General features: G+C 54.0%; 1 protein-coding gene across 1 annotated transcript in view; it reads left to right on the top strand.

The window, feature by feature from the left end:
* The window catches only part of LOC308261651 (actin, alpha skeletal muscle 2-like), a gene marked incomplete at both ends in the record, with an annotated part of 29206 nt that extends 10069 nt beyond the window's left edge, over nt 1-19137 (top strand). The window contains 10 exons of the mRNA XM_080693717.1: nt 3354-3482; nt 6215-6325; nt 9654-9738; nt 10681-10842; nt 11975-12031; nt 12805-12882; nt 12969-13157; nt 14478-14492; nt 14588-14769; nt 18994-19137. Of these exons, the coding sequence (XP_080549843.1) occupies nt 3354-3482; nt 6215-6325; nt 9654-9738; nt 10681-10842; nt 11975-12031; nt 12805-12882; nt 12969-13157; nt 14478-14492; nt 14588-14769; nt 18994-19137 (1152 nt within the window). The remainder of the gene's footprint in view (nt 1-3353; nt 3483-6214; nt 6326-9653; nt 9739-10680; nt 10843-11974; nt 12032-12804; nt 12883-12968; nt 13158-14477; nt 14493-14587; nt 14770-18993) is intronic.
* Between the last annotated feature and the right edge of the window lie 434 nt (nt 19138-19571).

Below are 19571 nucleotides of genomic sequence, written 5' to 3'. Positions count from 1 at the left end.
AGTATTGTGCCTCCTGGGACTTGACCCAGTGGGGGAGTGGTGGTGGCAGAGATATCACACCATAGGAGAACGTGCAACCTGGCACCCCCCATAGTTTAAAGCAGCCTCTATCGACTCCCTGGGTCGGAGACTCTGTGATACAACCCAGTAAAGAAGTAGTGGGGTCTGAGATAATACAGACTCGAGATCCAGAGCACCTTAAGTGAAGCCATAGTGACTCAAGGGAAGAACCCAGAGAAGGCACAAACCTCCGAAATCATGGGAAAGAGGAATAACACTGGAGTAATGAATGCTCACAACCCCACAACATCAGAACCCGATAAAACAGAAAATCAGAGATTTCTAGAAGATCAAATCAGGAAAATAACTGTAGAAATAATAGAGGTGCTTCGAAAAGAACTCAGAGAGAGCCAAAAAGAGATAAAGGATGCAATTAATGAAGTAAAGGCCTCAATTCAAAGCACAAACAACCGATTAGACCACATGAAGAACAGAATCTCGCTCTTAGAAGATGAGCAATCCAAAAATGAACGCATAGTTTCTAATCTAGAAAAAAATATCCAACAGCAGGAATCTGACATTGAAGAAATATGGGCCCATCTTAAGAGAGCTAACCTAAGAATAATTGGAATAGAGGAGGGAAAAGAAAGTGAAACCAAAGGGATCAACAATCTCTTCAAGGAAGTAATAGCAGAAAATTTTCCAAATATAGAGCAAGAGGTTGATACACAGGTCCATGAAACTTATAGAACTCCCTTTAGACAGGATCGGAGAAGAGGATCCCCACGCCATATAATTGTCAAAATGACCAATGTGGAAGCCAAGCAGAGAATCTTAAAGGCAACAAAAACAAAGGGCCAAGTGACATTCAGAGGCAAACCAATTAGAATCACTCCAGACTTCCCAAACCAAGTCATGAGAGCCAGAAGGGCTTGGAGTAACATATTCCAAACTCTGAAAGAAAACAACTTCCAGCCAAAAATTTCCTACCCAGCGAAACTTTCTATCAAATTAGATGGAAAAATAAGAAGCTTCCATGACAAACAGAAACTGAAGGAATTTATGTCTTCAAAACCAGCGCTAGAGAAAATACTCAAAGAGATTAACTACAAAGAAGAAATAGGTAACACACTCCAGAACCAGAGAAACAAGATTTTCCATCCAACAGACAACTAAGATTGGTTATCTGTGGAGATTCATTATTTATGTTAGTCTTTTACCTATCTCTAAATGGTATTGTTTGCCTTTATTGTTGTTAATTTTTAGGATTTCTAGTTGGAATATTAATATACCTTCAGATATAGCATTTGGAAATATTTTATCCCATTCTATTAGTAACTGTTAACTCTGTTTACATTGTCTTTGGATATACAATATGTTTTTTATTTTTTAGGGAGTTTGTATACTCTTCTGTTGCCTGTGCCATTGAAATCATATCCAAGAAATCACTGCCAATTTCAATGTTGTGAGGTTTTATGACCCAGATTTTCTCCTAAAAGTTTATAGTCTTAAGATTTATATTTAGGTCTTTTATCTAGTTTGAGTTAATACTTGTATGTGGGATTAGGTAAGGGTCCAATTTTATTCTTTTCCATGTAATTATTATTTTTCAACAATATTTAGTTAAAAGATTATTATTTCCACCACCAAATCTTCGTGGAAACCTTGTCAAAAATAACTTGACAATATAGGGAAGAAGTTAGCTCTAGGCTTGTATTTAACTCCAATGGTCTATGTATCTGCCTTTAGAACAGTACTACACTGTTTCAATTATTGTAGCTTTATATGGTTTGAAATCAGAAAATATACATCTTCTAGCTTTGTTTTTGCTTCGAGATTGTTTTGGGTATCTAGAGTCCATATTCCATATCAGGATAGATTTTTTTCTGAAAAATAAATATATGATAGTTTCACCTAAAAAAAAGAAAAAAAATATTCTCTGGTAAGAAAGAAAGCAAAAAGAAATATTGAAATGTTATCTTTAAGACATCAAAAGCTTGGTATCAGACAAATGAAACTGTTATGTGAGATTATCATTTTTAATTTTGGATAAATTGCTACAATACTAGATGTCAACCACTAAGCCAAGCATGGGAGGGAGGGATGGGGAGAGAATGGGGTGGGGATCGGGTGGGGGCTGACTGGGCGATGTGTGCATGTATGTCTACAAAAGTTTGTATCCCACTATGATGTATGAATACAGTGCACCAATAAAATAAAATTAAAAAAAAAAGAATAAAAAATAGGGCTGCAGGTGTAGCTCGGAGGTAAAAAGCCCCTGGGTTCCACCCCCAGTACTGCAAATAAATAAAAAAATAAATAAAAGTTTAATCTGTCCAGAGGTAGCGAGATTCCTCTTCCTAAAAACTAGGAGTCGGGCTAGGCATGGTGGCGCATGCCTGTAATCCCAGTACTTAGGAGGCTGAGACAGGAGGATTGCAGTTCACAGCCAACCTCAGCAACTTAGTGAGATACTGTTTCAAAATAAAAAAGGAAAGCTGGGCCAGGTGTAATCCCCGCACTTGGTAGGCTAAGTCAGGAGGATCACACAGGTTCGAAGCCAGCCTCGGCAATTTAGTGAGATCCTGTTTCCAAATAAAATATAAAATAGGTCTGGGAGTATAGCCCAGAGGTAGAAAGCCTCTGGGTTCCACCCCAGTACTAAAAAAAAAATTAAAAAATAAAAATAAAATAAAAAGGAAAGCCGAGTGTGATGGTGCACGCTTGTAATCCCAGCATTTGGGAGGCTGAGACAGGAGGGTTGTGGTTTACAGCCAACCTTAGCTGCTACTTAGTGGGGCCCTTTGCAACTCAGTGAGACCCTGTTTCAAAATAAAGAATAAAAAATAGGGCTGGGGGTGCCCCTGGGTTCCATCCCCAGTACTGCTAAAATAAATAAATATAAAAATAAAAAGGGAAAAGGGCTGGGGTGTCGCTCAGAGGTAGAATGCCCCTGGCTTCAATCTGCAATACAAAGGAGGAGGAGGAGGAGGAGGAGGAGGAGGAGGAGGAGGAGGAGGAGGAGGAGGAGGAGCTAGAAGCCACCGCAGACCCTTCCCGGTCGGCCTTCCAAAGTGCACACACGGCTCATGCCTCACCCCCCTCTTTGACTGTCTTCTCTCCGCCGTTGACCTCGGTCTCCTCATCTGCAGGGTGGGCAACATGAGCCCCCTGGCAGCGGTACCCAGGGCACCATCTCTTGGCCAGAACCTCTCAGCGGCCACTTCCGAAGCCAGCGCTCAGCGCGGGGCGGGTCCTCGTGGCCTAGAGCCGCCCCCAGCGCCCCTGCTTGTCCTGGGCAGGGAGCCCCACCCGCCCCTCCAGCGCTGACCGCCCCGGCCCCTGCGTTTCAGAATGTGTTGGTGGGAATGGAGGAGGAGGACTGGTTCATTGGCGACGAGGCGCAGCACAGGCGTGGCCGGCTCACCCTGCAGTACCCCATCGTCCGCAGCGCCATCAGCAACTGGGACAACCTGGAGAAGGTGGGTCGCTCGGTCCGGCCGCGGGCTCCCCGGTGAAGGGCCTGCTGTCGGAGTGGGGGGCTGTTGCCTCTCCTACCCTCCCCCAGTCCCTCTGCACCCACACCGTAGTCCCTGCCGCGAGGCCCCAGAGTCAGGAGGCCTGAGTTCGAATTCCGTCTCCACTGCCCGTTGCCTACTTAATGTGGGACATGCACGGTGGCCTCCGTGACCTCAGCCCCCTATCGGTAAAGACGGAAATGATCACTCCGACCACACTCTGCCCTGAGGCCTAAAGGGACGATGGGTAAGAAGTCCTTAGTCCAAGAGGTAACAGAGAATAAATCCTGTGCAGTCTTACCTCTGTCTTGGAAACCCTCCATCCAACAACTGCCTTAGAAGATGTGTTTGTTTGTTTATTTATTTATTTTTGCAGTACTGGTGATGGAACCCAGGGGCATTCTACCACCAAGTTATACCCCAGCCCTACTTTTTATTCTTTAAAAATATTCTTTATAGCCGGGCGTGGTGGCGCACGCTTGTAATCCCCGCGCTTGGGAGGCAGAGACAGGAGGATGGCGCAGGTTTGAAGCCAGCCTCGCTGGCTTAAGAGACCCTGTTTCCAAATAAAAATATAAAAAATAGGTCTGGGAGTGTAGCCCAGAGGTAGAAGGGCTTCCAGGAACCCCAGTACCACCAATATATATATTCTTTATTCTCAGGGTCTCACTGAGTTGCAAAGGGCCTCGCTAAGTAAGTACTGAGGTCCGCAAACCACGATCTTCCTGTCTCGGCCTTTTGAATGCTGGGGTTATGAGCATGCGCCACCTGGCCTCGTTCAGATGTGTTATTAAGGCTGGGCGTGGTGGCCCATGCCTATAATCCTGGAACCTGGGGGGCTGAGGCAGGAGAGTGCAGGTTCAAGGCCAGTCTTAGCGAGACTCTCAGAAACCTACTGATACTTGTTTACAAACAACAAACAAACATGAGGGTATAGCTCGGAGATAGAACACTCCTGTGTTCAGTACCCAGGACCACAAAAAAAGAAAAGAATATATATTACGGCTGGGTGTGGTGGTGGGTGGTGGTTAGCCTCCTATCACCTCCAGTAATTAGGAGGCTAAGACAGGAGGATCACAGGTTCCCAGACACAGGAATTTAGCAAGGCCCTCAGCAACTTAGCAAGAACTTGTTTTAAAATAAAAAAATAAATAAAAGTTTAAAAATAGGGCAAGGAGTAGAGCTCGGAGGTAGAACACCCCTGGGTTCAATACCCACTACCCAAAAAAAAAAAAAAATTGTTAGCAAGGTATGAGTATCCTGGGGCTGCTGTAACAAATCACCCAGCCTGGGCGGCTTAAGCCACAGAGATCTATGGTTTCATCGTCCTTAAGGCCAGAAGTCCAGGATCAAGGCGGTTCTTTTAGGGCTGGGAGGAGCTGTCCAGGGCCCTCTCCTGGCTTCTGTAGGGTCACGGTCTATCGCAGGGACCCATGGCTAGTAGGTGTGTCATCTGATATCTGTCCTGAGTCAGGTGGCTTTCTCCCTGTGTGTCCGGTCTCAATGTCCCCTTTAATAAGGATGCCATCATGTTGGGTGGGAGAGGGGCCCCACTCCAGTGAGACTTCACCACAGCAGGCCGGTGCTCAGGCCCACGTCCTGACCTTACACTCGGCATCGCATCTGGGGGAGGCACGATCTCACGCTGACAGTCACCCAGGGCACGACAAATCAGCCCCCGACAGGCGCGTTTCCCACGGCACGCCCGGCCTCTGCCTCTCCTGGCTCCCGAGGGCCAGGAACTCAGACACGGGAGCCATGAGCACAGGTCTGCAGAATGCACAGCCCCAGCAAGGGTCTGCCCCCCTCATGCTGGAATCCTCTAGAAAGCCCCGGCCTCCTGGGCTGCTCATCCTTCTTAACCAGGCCGTGTTACCGTGGAGGGCGAGTGTCTCCTCCAGGTCACCCCCTCCATCCCCACGGCTTCATCAGGTAGGATGCCTGGCTGTGAAAAATACAGTAATCACGAGCTACTGGCACGCGCCCGTGATCCCGGTACTTGGGAGGCTGATGCAGGAGGATCTCAGGTTTGAGATCAGCCTCAGATCTTGTTTTAATATAAAACAATTAAAAGGGCTGGCAGAGCCACTCAGAGGTAGAGTGGGTGCAATCCCCGGTACTCCCTCACCCCCAATATAGTAATCTTTAGGTAACCGATTGGATCCAGGGCCTCCTGGGGTACCCGAGCCCACAGACTGTAGTATGTGATGGCGGTGGTTTCATGGAACCGCCCTCAGGGATCTTGACACTGTTGCTAGGTGACTTTTCATACGGAATGCAACGAAGGCTATGTAGACAGCTGCTGCCGTGTATTGCTTAGGGGATAAAGACAAGAACAGGTCTACATGGCCAGCACAGGAGCGATTTGGAGGGGGAGGACATATTTTTCAATGTCAATTGGTTGAATCTTGAATAAGGAATCCATAGATTTGGAAGCTGGCGGTACTGTTTTGTCAGCTAGACAGACAGATGATAGATGGATAGACAGATGTTACAGACACACGGGTGACAGAAGAGAGACAGGTGATGGGTGGACAGATGTTCGGTAGATACGCCACGATAGGTGATGAACGGCAGGTGTCAGGTGATAGGCGGACACCCAGAGGGGAGCTTTGGGATTCAGCGAGGCTGGCTGCTGGCGCTGCGGCCTGGCCGCGCGGCGCCCACAGCTCCCGGCCGCCCTCCCTCCTCCCCAGATCTGCCACCACGCCTTCTACCAGGTGCTCCACATTCCCCCCGAGGAGTACCCGCTGATGATGACGGAGCCGCCTGCGAGCGAAGTGCGCACCAAAGAGCGACTGTCCCAGGTGACGTGGCAGGCGAGGGGGCGGGAGCGCCGCTGGGGAAACCTTGCTTTTTTATTTTATTACTACTTTTTATTTCTTGAAAGTTATCTCTTTGGTGCATTGTGTGATTCTCAGCGATACATTCCTACACGCACGTAGTGTTATTCTGTCTTTGCTGAGCGAGGTAAAGATGCTGGGTGGGCGAGAAATGGCCCCTTTGGCGTTCACGGTGAGGATGTGGGACAGACCCCCAGGGCTCTGGGTCCGGAGGGAGAGGGCCGTAGGAGTGGGGGTGACGTGCGCCGAGGGCCTGGTGACTCCGAGACCCAGAGGGCATGGCCCGCAACTCCCAATGGCCCGAGCTCCAGTGGCCCGAGCTCTCAATGGGCCCACACCCATCCACGGCTGCGGCCTTCTCTGCTGGCCATCCCTGTTCCAGCACGCCATTGGCTTCTCCTAATGAGGACATTGATGGCTAATTAAGCAAGCAGCAAGGCTCGTCCATCTGGTCCAGCGTCCCTGGAGCCCAGGGCAGCGGCGCCACCTGCACACGGCGAGGCATACCTGCGGCCTAGAGCGGCAGCGGCGTCCATCACGAGGCAAGCCTCAGCTTGCCTCTGACCACTGTGGGCCACTGACCTCCCTCGTGCGTGGACCTGCAGATCGTGGACGCGGGCCACTGCTGGGCCGCCCCACGCGCAGCACAGCAGGCGCCCACCCGAGAGTGCCCAGCGCCCGTGGGGACTCAGCAAGCTGGAGAGGGACCAGAGAGGGCAGGATCCTGGGTCTCTAACTACACACAGAGAAAAAAATTGGTGTCTGTACTCAAGAGTCCTGTGATGAGCAGCCGGCTCCCCGTGGTTACAGAAGCCAACGAGTCCCAAGACCACCATCCCGGACCGGAAGACCAGCTCCAGCCCAAAGGCCGCGGCTCAAGACCTGGAAAAAGCGGACTCTACGTCAGGGTCTAAGGGCAAGAAATAGCTGTGTCCCAGCCCCCGCAGCCAGGCAGACATGCTCAGCCCCTGGGAAGCCCACCTGGCGGGGTCCCACGGACCCCAGTGTCAGTCTCCTGAGGAGTCCCCACAACACACCCGCAGTAGTGGCCGAGTGAAGTGTGGTTGCCCTGGGCACCAGCAGGCTGACCCCTGGCATTAACCATCACGCAGCTTGCCGCCCAGACCTCCCGTCTCCAGGGTCCAGCACCCACCTTTCTACCCTGGCTCTCTTCAAATTCACCCCTGACACTGCCAGGTCCAGCGGGAAACCAAAGGTCTGCTTAACAGGCCACTTTGCAGAGAGTTTAATAGAGGTCTGGCGCACGTCGTAGAGAAAGCAGCTTTGGATAGCGCTGTGTATGTGGGTCATAACTGGGGGCCATTGCCAGCCCTAAGCCCCACATAGATGGGGGTACAGGGACTGTAGCACCCACTTTCCCTTCCTACCCAGCCTCCCTCCAGTTGCCCAGCTCCACACTCTTCCCGGAGGCTGGAACGGACTGAGACCTGCAAGTCTGATTTCCTTCCTGGCAGAGCTAATATGGGGACGGGGAAGGCCCGGCTTCAGGCCCCTGCTCCCAGCACATGTGACCTCGGAGAGATTAGTGGTCCTGTCTGCACCTCCATTCCCTCACCAGGAGGAGAATAGCGATACCTCTGGGGTGGAGAGAGATTCATGGGAGGCTGAGACAGGAGGATCACAGTTTTGAGACCAGCCTCGGCAACTTAGAAGGACCCCCAGCAACTTAGCAAGACCCTGTCTCAAAATAAAAACGAAAGGGCGGCAGGTGTAACTCAAGGTAGAATATCTCCTGGGTTCAATCCTCAGTGCCACAAAATAAAATAAAAAACAAATGAGTTAATACCCATAGAGCCACCGACCTCTGTATATACCACGCCTTCAATCAACACTGGCTCTAAGATCCCCAGGCCTCAGTTTTCTGTGCAGCAAGAGTTTAACTGCAGTTTCCTGAAGACCCTTCCGAGCTCCGTGGCTCCCGTGGAGGTGGGGAAGCGTGAGGCTGGGATTCACCTTGGCAATGTCTAGGGCTCGGGGACTCCAGTTTGATCCTAAAAGCTGCCCCTGCTTAAGAGTTTGTGCCCTGGCGATGCCCATCCTGCAGGTCCAGCCATCGGTGACCACCCATCAGTAGGGTTTCAGTCTAAGCTCTTGTCAATAAAGCCACTAGGATTGGCCATGAGCCAGCGTTTGCATGGACCTGTCTTCCCTCCTGGGTAAATACCCAGCCCCCTGGAACCCTGGTATTGGGGTTGGGTCTGGAAGGTCACCGAAGGCTCAGCGTTGAAGCCTGGTCCAGGCGCGGGGCTTCGGGGAGGCTGCCGATCATGGGGTTCCGACTGCTTCAGTAGATGAATCCACTTGTAGCCGAATGGACTGCAGAGAGGTGGTGGAAATCGGCGGCAGGTGGGGTGTGCCTTGGGCGCTGCGTCCCTGGCCCTAACAAGAGACAGGTGACGTGGTACGACCCAGAGACATGGGCCACCATTTTCTAAAAAGCACTGGCGTGGCCCAGGCTTGAGGCCCTGGCCGAGGCCCATCAGTTCCCCAACTGAGCGGCCGACTGAGTCTGCGCCCAAACGCTGCCCTTAGTGTTAGGACTCTCGCGCCTCCGGGCCACCGTGCACCTGTCCTAATCACCCTGGGGCCAGGTGCTGGACACCGAGGGGCAGCCCAGGTGTGCCGGAGCCCTGGGAGTGATCCTAACCCACAGGAGCCCGTGAAACCCACCTGCGGCCTCTGCTTGTTGTGAACATGGCGGGTGCCACCCCTCGTGTGGCCCTGCTCAGAGCGCTCGAGAGCCCTGCGCTTCATCTGTGGGAGTGACGCTGTGATGGACGCCATCGACAAAACAGCCTTTAAAGCCCGCAGGACACAGTCGCCATCCGGCAGGCAGGATTCCCTAACCCAGCCAGCCTCATGGAGGCAGGGCCGTGGCCTCTGCTCACGCACCTGTCTGTGGGGCTCATGTGGTCACGCACCTGGGCAGGAAGGGCCGGGACGGGTGTCACCAGGTTGCCCCTCTGCCCTGGTCCGTGCTCAGTATCGTCAATATTTCTGGAATAAACCAGGTGTACAGGTGTCCGGCATGGGGCCACCACGCAGAGACCCTTAGCTGCGGTCACTCCTGAATCTGAAAAGCAGCCCCTTCCCCATCAGATGTCACATGCATTCCGCCTTGCCCCGCCTCTGGGCTGAGAGGGTCGTGCTGGCCACCCCGGCCTGGGCCTCCCCTGCGGCCGACGCCCCTGCGGGAGGGACGCCTTGAGCCTGGCGCTCCAGTGAAGCCCGCGCCCTGCCGGCTGCCGCTAACTGCTGATGTCCCCCACAGATCCTGTTTGAGACCTTCAATGTCCCTGCCCTGTACCTGGCCAACCAAGGGGTCCTCTCTCTCTACTCCTCCGGACAAACCTCCGGTGAGTGGCCCCCGGGAGCCCCGTCCTTCCAGCCTAGCACTCCGGGCTTCTCCTGACTCCTTCCTCTCCATCCCTCCTGGGTGATCAGGACGCGCCCAGATCTCAACAGCGCGGGGCTTGCTCCTTTTCTTAACAGCTCTTTCGGGGTGTGATTGACAGACAGCAAAGCATGTGTCAGCTGTGCAGTTTGACGAGTTCTAACACATGAGTGCACTCACACACCGCCACCTCAACAAATATAGCGGGTGACATCGGCCTCATGTCCCTTCTCTTGCAGTGTCCCGTCTGTCCGGGCCCATGCATCGATGCCTGGTGTCCAGTACCTTGGGAAGAGGGTTCGTCCTCTTTCTTGGCTGCTGTAGGTGGGCGGACACCCGTCCCTGTTCTCCATCACGGCTAGCAAGGGGGGTCCTCCTAACTGGGCTTGGCTTCACTGAAACGTGCAGGTCTTGGCTATCAAAGTCAAGAGGCGAAAGGCACCAGCGCTCAGGCCCTGGCCACCTCCGGTAGCCCCAGAAGCCGCTAAGTCACACAGAACGAGGTCACGCATCTCCACGGCCACCTCACGTCCTTTTGGACCATAGCGTCCTAGCAGAGCTTGATAACTAAAGTCCGTGCCTCCTCCACAGCGCTCAGACCGTGCCAGCCCCAGGGGCCGCCCAGAGAATCCCAGCCCAAAGCACAGACAGTTCTGAAGAGCAGGAGCTGTCGGCACCGTGGAATTCCTCTTCCTCTCTTACCTCCCCGACAACTACTGCTAACACTTGCACCTCTGGTTTAAAAAGAAAACCTTCAGGCTTCGTCCCGTGGCAGTGCGCTCCCCTCGGGGAGGAGGCTGGCTCCTCAGACCCTCTGCCTCCCCTCCACCTTCCTGCAGGCCAGCCAACTGCCAAGGGATGCCATGATGGCTCCAGGATGACGCCACTGTGTTCTCTCACCTAGGGACCACCATTGAGTCTGGAGAAGGGATGTCACACTTCGTGCCCATCATGGATGGCTGTGCTTTGAATGACGCAACGTTCCAGATAGACATAGCCGGCCAAGACCTGACTCTGTACCTCCTGCAACTGTTAACAAACAGCAAGAACTTATTAGTGGGCACAGGTGGGTCCAGCAAATACTGCCCGGAGTGTGATGCTCTTGGCTCGCTTGACCCACAGCCTTCTATTCGCAAAGCTGCGGCTCCTGGACCACCATCCGAGCGCTAGAAGTCAACCCTATCTATCTCTATCTAGGGATATTTGGTGGCTGAATAACGATGAAGGCAGTGATGGTAGTGGCGATGGTGGTGGTGATGGTGATGCTGGCGATGATGGTGGTGATGATGACAGTGGTGATGCTGGTAATATCTTTTTGTGTGGTACTGGGGATGGAAACCAGGGGCTTTCTACCCCCGGGCTACACTCCCAGACCTATTTTCTATTTTAATTTGGAAACAGGGTCTCACTAAGGTGCTGAGAGCTTCACTAAGTAGCTGAGACTGGCTTCGAACCCGTGCGCTCCTCCCGTCTCAGCCTCCCAGGTACTGGCATCACAAGAGTGCGCCACCACGCCCTTGTAGTGACATGATGGTGGTGGTGATGGCGGTGGTGCTGATGCTGGTGTAATGATGATGGGGATAACAGTGATACTGTTGCTGGTGGCGGGGCTCAGTATGATGGTGATGGCGGAGCTGCCGCTGCTGCTGGGAGCTTAGTGACGAGGATGCTAGTGCTGGTGGAGACAAAGGTGATGGTGGTGAAGAGGACAGTGGCGATGAAGGTGACGAGCAGAGGCGGGGTGGGGGTGGGGGTGCCGATGCTGTGGGGATCTGGTGATGGTGATGAGGATGGGGAGGGTGACAAAGGCGCTCTGTGATGACGATGCTGACGGTGGTGCTGGCAATGGCGATGTTGGTTTTGATAATGATGGGCTAAGCTTCACAGAACTCACTCTGTGCGAGACGTTGGGCTGAGTAAGCGCGCCACACGGTCCTCTCGTTGCTTCTTTCTACAGCGCTATGGGGGAGCGCTTGTTTCTCTTGCAAGAGGAGAGGCTCCAAAGGTGAGGTTTGGGCTCTCCCCCGTGAGTAGTGAGGCATTAGCTCTCGGGACGTGAACCCAAGGGCTTCAGATGCGTCAGGCACAGCTCACTTGCACCTAGTTCCAGGGCCGGTTCCCGGCATGTGTAAACTGCTTGACTCCACTTCCAAGAAGCCTACCATCCTGCGCTGGCCTTCCTGGTCTTCCCGGGCCAGATGTCAAAAGCCAAGCAAAGTCTGGGGACCTGAAGAGTCACAGCAAGTGGCGGGAAAGTGAGCACTGTCTGGGCAGAGTCATAGCACCTTATCAAACCCACTTGTAGCAAGCTTCTGTGTGCACGATTTTATCTTGTCCTGAATAAGATGACTAACCGTATTCATGCAGATAAAGAAAGGGAAGTCTTAAGAGGAAGATGAATTTGCCTTAATCTAGGCATCGGGTACCTGGCAGTGGTGGGATCTGAACCCAGGTCTGTCTCATCAGAGCTCAAACTAAGTGAATAAGGGAAAAATGTTAGGCGATTTCAGCACCCCAGAAGCCGGGGACAGAGAGGGAGTGGTTGACCACGTCATGTGCTGGAAGGGAGGGGCTGAAGCCTACGCAGGGGACTTTGAAACCAGGACTTAAGAGATGGGGCAAGAGAAATTTGGCTGGAGACCGCGGAGGCGGAAGCTGGACGTCGGTGGGCTGCGGAGCAAGTGGGATATCTGGGGGAGCAGTGCAGGGAATTCCCTCCTGACCCGAACTCATAGACGACGACACATCCAGTATAAAACCACAGCTCCAAAAGGCATGACTAGGTTGAAGCCTTTTGCTGGCCAGCCAGAGAGGGGAGGGGCATGGCCTTGCAGGTGTGCCCAGGTGAGGGGCCCCCTGGGTGGTTCTCTGGGGGAGGGCAGCGCCGTGCCTTCTGTAGCACCTGCTGTAGTGGTAGGTAATGAGCTTGGCTTTGACTTCCCAGTCCCTCAACCACCACGAAACACACGGAGCAGGGTCTGAACCTATAAACTCCTGAAGTCGTCCAGCCCCTTGCGTCTTAGTGCAGACGTCCTTACGCTCCCCTTCCTCTGTGCATGCCTGGGCCGGGAGGACCCAGAGCACGAGGTGACGTGGCTGCAGCGGGGTGGGCTCAGCCTCACCCGGGGGCCCGCCACGAGTGTGCCCTGCCTCGTAACCCTCGTCTACCTGGGCTTTCCCTGTGTCTCGTAGCCGACCGGGAGTACGTCAGAGACCTGAAAGAGAAATGCTGCTATGTGGCGTTAGACTTCGACAGGGAGAAGTCGAAAACCATCCTGCCCTCCTGCCAACAGAAATTCCAGCTGCCCGACGGCCAGGAGATCAGCCTCCAGCAGGAGCACTTCCTCTGTCCGGAGGCTCTCTTCGAGAGCAGCCTCATGGGTGAGTCCCCAGAGGAAGCCAGCCGAAATCAGCCCAGAGGCTAGCTGTTGGAGGGCTGGTCACAAAGGAGGCAGGAGGTCCCGGGATGGACAGCAGATAGGCGCCCCGCTTCAAAAGCTCCCCTGGGCTGGGGGTAGTGGCACACACCAGTCATCCTAGGACTTGGGAGGCTGAGGCAGGAGGATCACAAATTTGAGGCCAGTGTTAGCAAGTTAGTGAGACCCTGTTTCAAAATTAAAAGGGCCGGGCGTGTAGCTCAGAGGGAGAATGTCCCCAGTACCAAAAAACAAAACAATTTCCTCCGATATCAGCTATCACTTAGCTAAGCACCTACTGTACTGTACACCCGTTATCTGGAGTCTTACGGGTGAGTTATATCTTTGCTTTTCCCCAACCTTGTATCCGCCCATCTTATAGAGGAAGAAACTCACCCAAAGGGTTTAAACCATTTGTCCAGGGTGGTTTGTGTCTACACCGGGCTACTTCTCTTCTCTAATACGTGATGTACCATTTTCAGCTCTACCGACTTACAAGATCATTTGAAATGCCCAAACTAGGGCAGTCAAAGCAGAAGGGTAAAGCCCATAGTTTTCGTTTGTTTGTTTGTTTGCTTTTTGGTGGTACTGGGGTTCCTGGAAACCCTTCTACCTCTGGGATACACTCCCAGACCTATTTTTATATTTTTATTTGGAAACAGGGTCTCTTAAGACAGCAAGACTGGCTTCGAACCTGAGTGATCCTCCTGTCTCCGCCTCCCAAGCGCGGGGATGACGAGCGTGCGCCACCACGCCCGGCTATTTTTTATTCTTTATTTTGAAACCGGGTCTCACTGAGTTGCAGAGGGCCTCACTAAGTAGCCGAGGCTGTCTGCGAACCGCGATCCTCCTGTCTCGGCCTCCCGAATGCTGGGATTACAAGCGTGCCCACCAGGCCCGGCCAGAAGTCCTTTTAAAACCCAGTTGTTGCCGGGCGTGGTGGGCACGCTTGTAATCCCTGCGCTTGGGAGGCGGAGACAGGAGGATCGCGCAGGTTCAAAGCCAGCCGCGCGCGCTGGCTTAGGAGACCCTGTTTCCAAATAAAAAAATGTAAAAATAGGTCTGGGAGTGTAGCCCGGAGGTAGAAGGGCTTCCAGGAACCCCAGTACCACCAAAAAATAAAAAATTAAACAAAACAAAACAAAACAAAAAAACCCAGTTGCTCCCAAGGCAGGGGTCTGTAACATTTGAATATTCATTCTCTCTGCGAGTGGAGAGATTTAGTGTTTCTTTGTTCACCCACGCGGAGTTCTGGGGAGCCGCCAGCCCCTCTCGCCTTCTGCAGCCCCCGGGACCCAGGGTGGGCAGAGCTGGGGACACCTCCGCCTGCCCTCAGCTACAGGAGGGGCCGGGCTGAGGCCACCTTCCAGCCCCGGGCGTCTGCTGTCCACGCAGGGAGGAACACGCTGAGCTTCCACCTCTCCGCCTTCCGCTGCATCTCCTCCTGCCCCTCCAGCTTCTGGAAGGCCCTCTTCGGCCACATTGTGCTGTCTGGAGGCACCGGCTCCTGCTCCGGCCTGCGCCTGCGCCTGCAGAAAGAACTGTGCGGGCTGGTGTCTCCCACCCTCCAGGTGAAGGTAGGGCGCCCAGCCGTCCCCGGGTCTGTCCAGGATGCCCAGGAGGAGCCGGGCCTGGGTTCTGGTGCTCAGGGGAGCCTGGGTGCACAAAAGGGACACAGTCTTAGCCTGTTCACTCAGTGGGAGAAGGAGGCCGTAAATAGTACCTGTGGCAGGACATGGAAGGATAGATTTATCCATCTATCTACATGCACACATATGTACACGTATGTTACATATAATTATATGTATAACTATTACATATATAATTATATATGTATATGTGTGTGTGTGTGTAATTTTGTGGTGCTGGGGGTTGAACCCAGGGGCATTCTACCTCTGAGCTACACCCCCAGCCCTATTTTTTATTCTTTATTTTGAAACAGGGCCTCACTGAGTTGCAGAGGGCCTCACTAAGTAACTGAGGCTGGCCACAGACCAGCCTCCCGAATGCTGGGATTACAAGCGTGCGCCACCACACCTGGATCCTATTTTTTATTCTTTCTTTTGAAACAGGGTCTTGCTAAGTTATGGAGGGCCTCGCTAAGTAGCTGAGGCTGGATAAACCCTGGATCCTCCTGTCTCAGCCTCCCAAGTACTGGAATTACAAGCATGCGCCACCACGCCCGGCTTATCTATTTATTTATTTAGTGGCACTGAGGGTTGAACCCAGGGGTGCTCTAACCACTGGGCTACACCAGCTTTATTTTATGACAGGGTCTTGCCAAGATGCTCTGGCTGGCCTCAAACGTATGATCCTCCTGCCTCAGCCTCCCCAGGTGTATGACAGTTATACACCACCAGGAAGGGACAGTTAGCTTTAAAGGGGTTGTGAGCCTTGTGGAAAAAAGGAGAGGCCAGGCTGGCTGCTGAGACACAGTGAGTGGTGGGAGAGGGCTTCTCCCGAGGGTGAAAGAATGCTCCAAAGAGGTGCAGGACGAATGTTGGGGCTGGGGGTGGCCTGAGCAGGGGCTCCTGAGCAATGGGAAGGCCGCCGGGCCCAAGGAAAGCCAGGGAGCCCCCTACTCGCTAGGGGAACCGTGCATGCCCGTCCAACCAGGCCCTGGGATGCTTGGGGTCCCGGTCACTGGTGTGTGGGGGCTGCCAGGAGGTCAGGACTGTCAGGATGTGGGTGGGACAAGTCCCGCTGGGCCGGAAGGGCTCGCGTGCCCTCTCATTCTGGTGGAGTTCAGCAGCGGGCCACCAACATGACGGCCTCTTGGCTTAGTTAAAATGGAAGCATGGCAGCCGGGCGTGGTGGGCACGCTTGCAATCCCAGCATTCAGAGGCTGAGACAGGAGGATCGCAGTTTGCAGCCAGCCTCGGCTACTTAGTGAGGCCCTCTGCAACTCAGGGAGACCCTGTTTCAAAATAAAGAATAAAACATAGGGCAGGGGTGCTCAGAGGTCAGATGCCCCTGGCTTCCATCTCCAGACCTGAAAAAAAAATAGGGCTGGGGGTGTGGCTTGAAGTAGAACGTCCCTGGGTTCCATCCCCAGTACCACAAGAAAGGAAGAGAGGAAGAAAAAGAAAGAAAGAAGGAAGATAGGCCTGGGTGTAGCACGGCCCCTCTCCGCCCTCTGGCCTCAGGCCTCTGCTGCTGCTGCTGCGTGTGGCGTCATCCCTGTCACCCACTCTGTCTTTCCCATCTCACACGCCAACCCTGGAGCTGATTCCAAGCACCAGCAGAGCGTGTCACGCTCATGGGCACGCACTGGGCAGGTCAGCTGTTGACCACCGGAGACGCGGGTCTGAGGGTCAACACGGCCTGGCACCTGGCCTGCAGGGCAGCCCTCCCCAGGGTGCCAGGCGGGCAGGGGAGGGGCGGCTGGCTCGGAACGCCTCTCCCCTCCCAGGCCTGTCCAGGGCCCGTGTGGACTCGGCTCCCGACTCTCTGGAGGATTCCATCGTCCAGCACCCTCAGCCCCCGGGTCTGCGCAGGCAGGACCCTCTTGGAGAACATCCTGGCACCTCCTCGGCTCATCTGCTGCTGCCCGCTGGCGATGCCCGCGGCCTCCCTGTACCTCTTGGGCGTCCACTTGATTGTGGGCCAGGGCGCCGCGTGACAGTGGACATTGAACAACGTCCTCTTGTGGACGGCCTCGCCCTCCCTCCAGAGCGACGGACGGGGAGGACGGGGCAGCGGAGGTGAGAGGAGAGGCCACCGTGTTTCCCGTCCAAGGTCCTCAGCCCCCTTTAGATGTCACGCAGCTCCTCTGATGCCAGAAAAGGAGGCTCTGTCTCCGCTCTCCCCACGACCAGCCACGGGCTCCTTCGGGAATGTGACCTATGACATCCGCGTCACCTTAGAGAGCCGCCGCCGCCTGCCTTCCGCCCTCTATGTCACTGCGCGCTCTCCGGGCCTGTGTTTTGTTATTTTATTTTATTTTATTGCAATACTGGAGATGGAACCCAGGGGCATTCTACCTCCGAGCTACATGCCCAGCCCTATTTTTATTTTATTTTATTTTATTGGTGGTACTGGGGTTCCTGGAAGCCCTTCTACCTCTGGGCTACACTCCCAGACCTATTTTATACTTTTTATTTTTGGAAACAGGGTCTCTTAAGCCAGCACGGCTGGCTTCGAACCTGCGCGATCCTCCTGTCTCTGCCTCCCAAGTGCGGGGATTACAAGCATGCACCACCATGCCCGGCATTTTATTTTATTTTATTTTATTTATTTTTTGCAGGTCTGGGGATGTAACCCAGGGGCATTCTACCTCCGAGCTACACCCCAGCCCTATTTTTTATTCTTTATTTTATTTTATTTTATTTTTGTGGGTCTGGGGATGGAACCCAGGGACATTCTACCTCCGAGCTATACCCCAGCCCTGTTTTTTATTCTTTATTTTTGAAACAGGGTCTCACTGAGTTGCAAAGGTCTCACTAAGTAGCCGAGGCTGTCCATGAACCACGATCCTCCAGTCTCAGTCTCCCAAGTACTGGGATTACAAGTGTGCGCCACTGCACCCAGCTCATGCCAAGGTCACCGGGGTGACCTTGGACTCCGAGGCAGGGGACTCTCAAGTTTGAGGCCAGCAAACTTTGGGTAACTTCAGGAGATCCTGTCTCAAAATAGAACTAAAAAAAGAAAAAAAAGAAAAAGAAAGGGTTGGGGTGTCGCTTGGTAGTAGAACGCTCCTGCATTCGTCCTAGTATTACAAAGATAAATACGTGAGTTAAACGCCAAGGGCGTGGGCCCTCTGGCTCTAGTGCAAGTCACTCGTAGGCTAAAGCGACAGGAACAGCTCCATCTACGAACGTAACGAAATGTCCTATTTGGCAGGAGGGCAGAAGGACTGCCGTGGGGTTCCTCCAGCGGTGGAACGTGCGTGTCCACTTAGAGCAGTGCATTAATTCTGGTCTCTTCCTCTCTCCTCTGCCGTCCCTGCTCCTTCCTCCCATCCCTCCTCCTTCCTCCCATCCCTCCTCCTTCCTCCCATCCCTCTTCCTTCCTCCCATCCCTCTTCCTTCCTCCCATCCCTCCTCCTTCCTCCCATCCCTGCTCCTTCCTCCCATCCCTCTTCCTTCCTCCCATCCCTCCTCCTTCCTCCCATCCCTCCTCCTTCCTCCCATCCCTGCTCCTTCCTCCCATCCCTCTTCCTTCCTCCCATCCCTCCTCCTTCCTCCCATCCCTCCTCCTTCCTCCCATCCCTGCTCCTTCCTCCCATCCCTCCTCCTTCCTCCCATCCCTCTTCCTTCCTCCCATCCCTCCTTCTTCCTCCCATCCCTCCTCCTTCCTCCCATCCCTGCTCCTTCCTCCCATCCCTCCTCCTTCCTCCCATCCCTGCTCCTTCCTCCCATCCCTCTTCCTTCCTCCCATCCCTGCTCCTTCCTCCCATCCCTCTTCCTTCCTCCCATCCCTCCTCCTTCCTCCCATCCCTGCTCCTTCCTCCCATCCCTCTTCCTTCCTCCCATCCCTGCTCCTTCCTCCCATCCCTCTTCCTTCCTCCCATCCCTCCTCCTTCCTCCCATCCCTCCTCCTTCCTCCCATCCCTGTTCCTTCCTCCCATCCCTGCTCCTTCCTCCCATCCCTCCTCCTTCCCCATCCCTCCTCCTTCCATCCCTCCTCCTTCCCCATCCCTCCTCCTTCCCCATCCCTCCTCCTTCCTCCCATCCCTCCTCCTTCCATCCCTCCTCCTTCCCCCATCCCTCCTCCTTCCTCCCATCCCTGCTCCTTCCTCCCATCCCTGCTCCTCCTTCCCATCCCTGCTCCTCCGTCCCCTACTCCATCCCCTGCGGCAGGTGGTCACCTCTCCATACGCCAAGTACGGCGCCTGGGTGGGCGGCTCCATCTTCTGCTCGCTGTCCACCTTCAAGGACATGTGGATCACCAGTAGCGAGTACAAAGAGGTGGGCGCCTCCATCATTAGAAGAAGGTACTTATGACCCTACGGCTGCCCGGGGCCCTCTGCTGGGCCACGAAGGAGGAGCGCCGGCCGAGCCCAGAGCCGGCTTGGAGTCGAGCCCTTCCCCCACGGACTCCAATAAAAATGGCCAACGAGGACATCTCTGCCTCTCTGTCCGCGCGGGCCGCGGCGTCTTGGGCCACGGCATTGGTGTGGGGGGTCCCGGATCCTCCCCGGCGTTGGTCAGGACGGCTCGGCGAGGCTGCAACAGAAGTCTCAGAACACGGGGCTGTGAAGAGCACCCCTTCTTCACACCTGCCACTGTCCCCCAAAAGTCAACAGGGTCCCTCCTGTGGCACCCCCCCACAGGAACTGCTGACCGATCGGATGCCATCTGGAACCTTGGAACTCCTCGAGCCTCTGGGCATTTTCTGCTGCTACAGCAAAATGCCTGAGACCTGGTACTCTAGAGAT

This window comes from Muscardinus avellanarius (assembly GCF_963383645.1).
Source record: "Muscardinus avellanarius genome assembly, chromosome: 1".
Taxonomy (NCBI): Eukaryota; Metazoa; Chordata; class Mammalia; order Rodentia; family Gliridae; genus Muscardinus; species Muscardinus avellanarius.
Note: the sequence above shows the minus strand (reverse complement) of the source record. Positions and strands in the feature narration are given on the sequence as shown.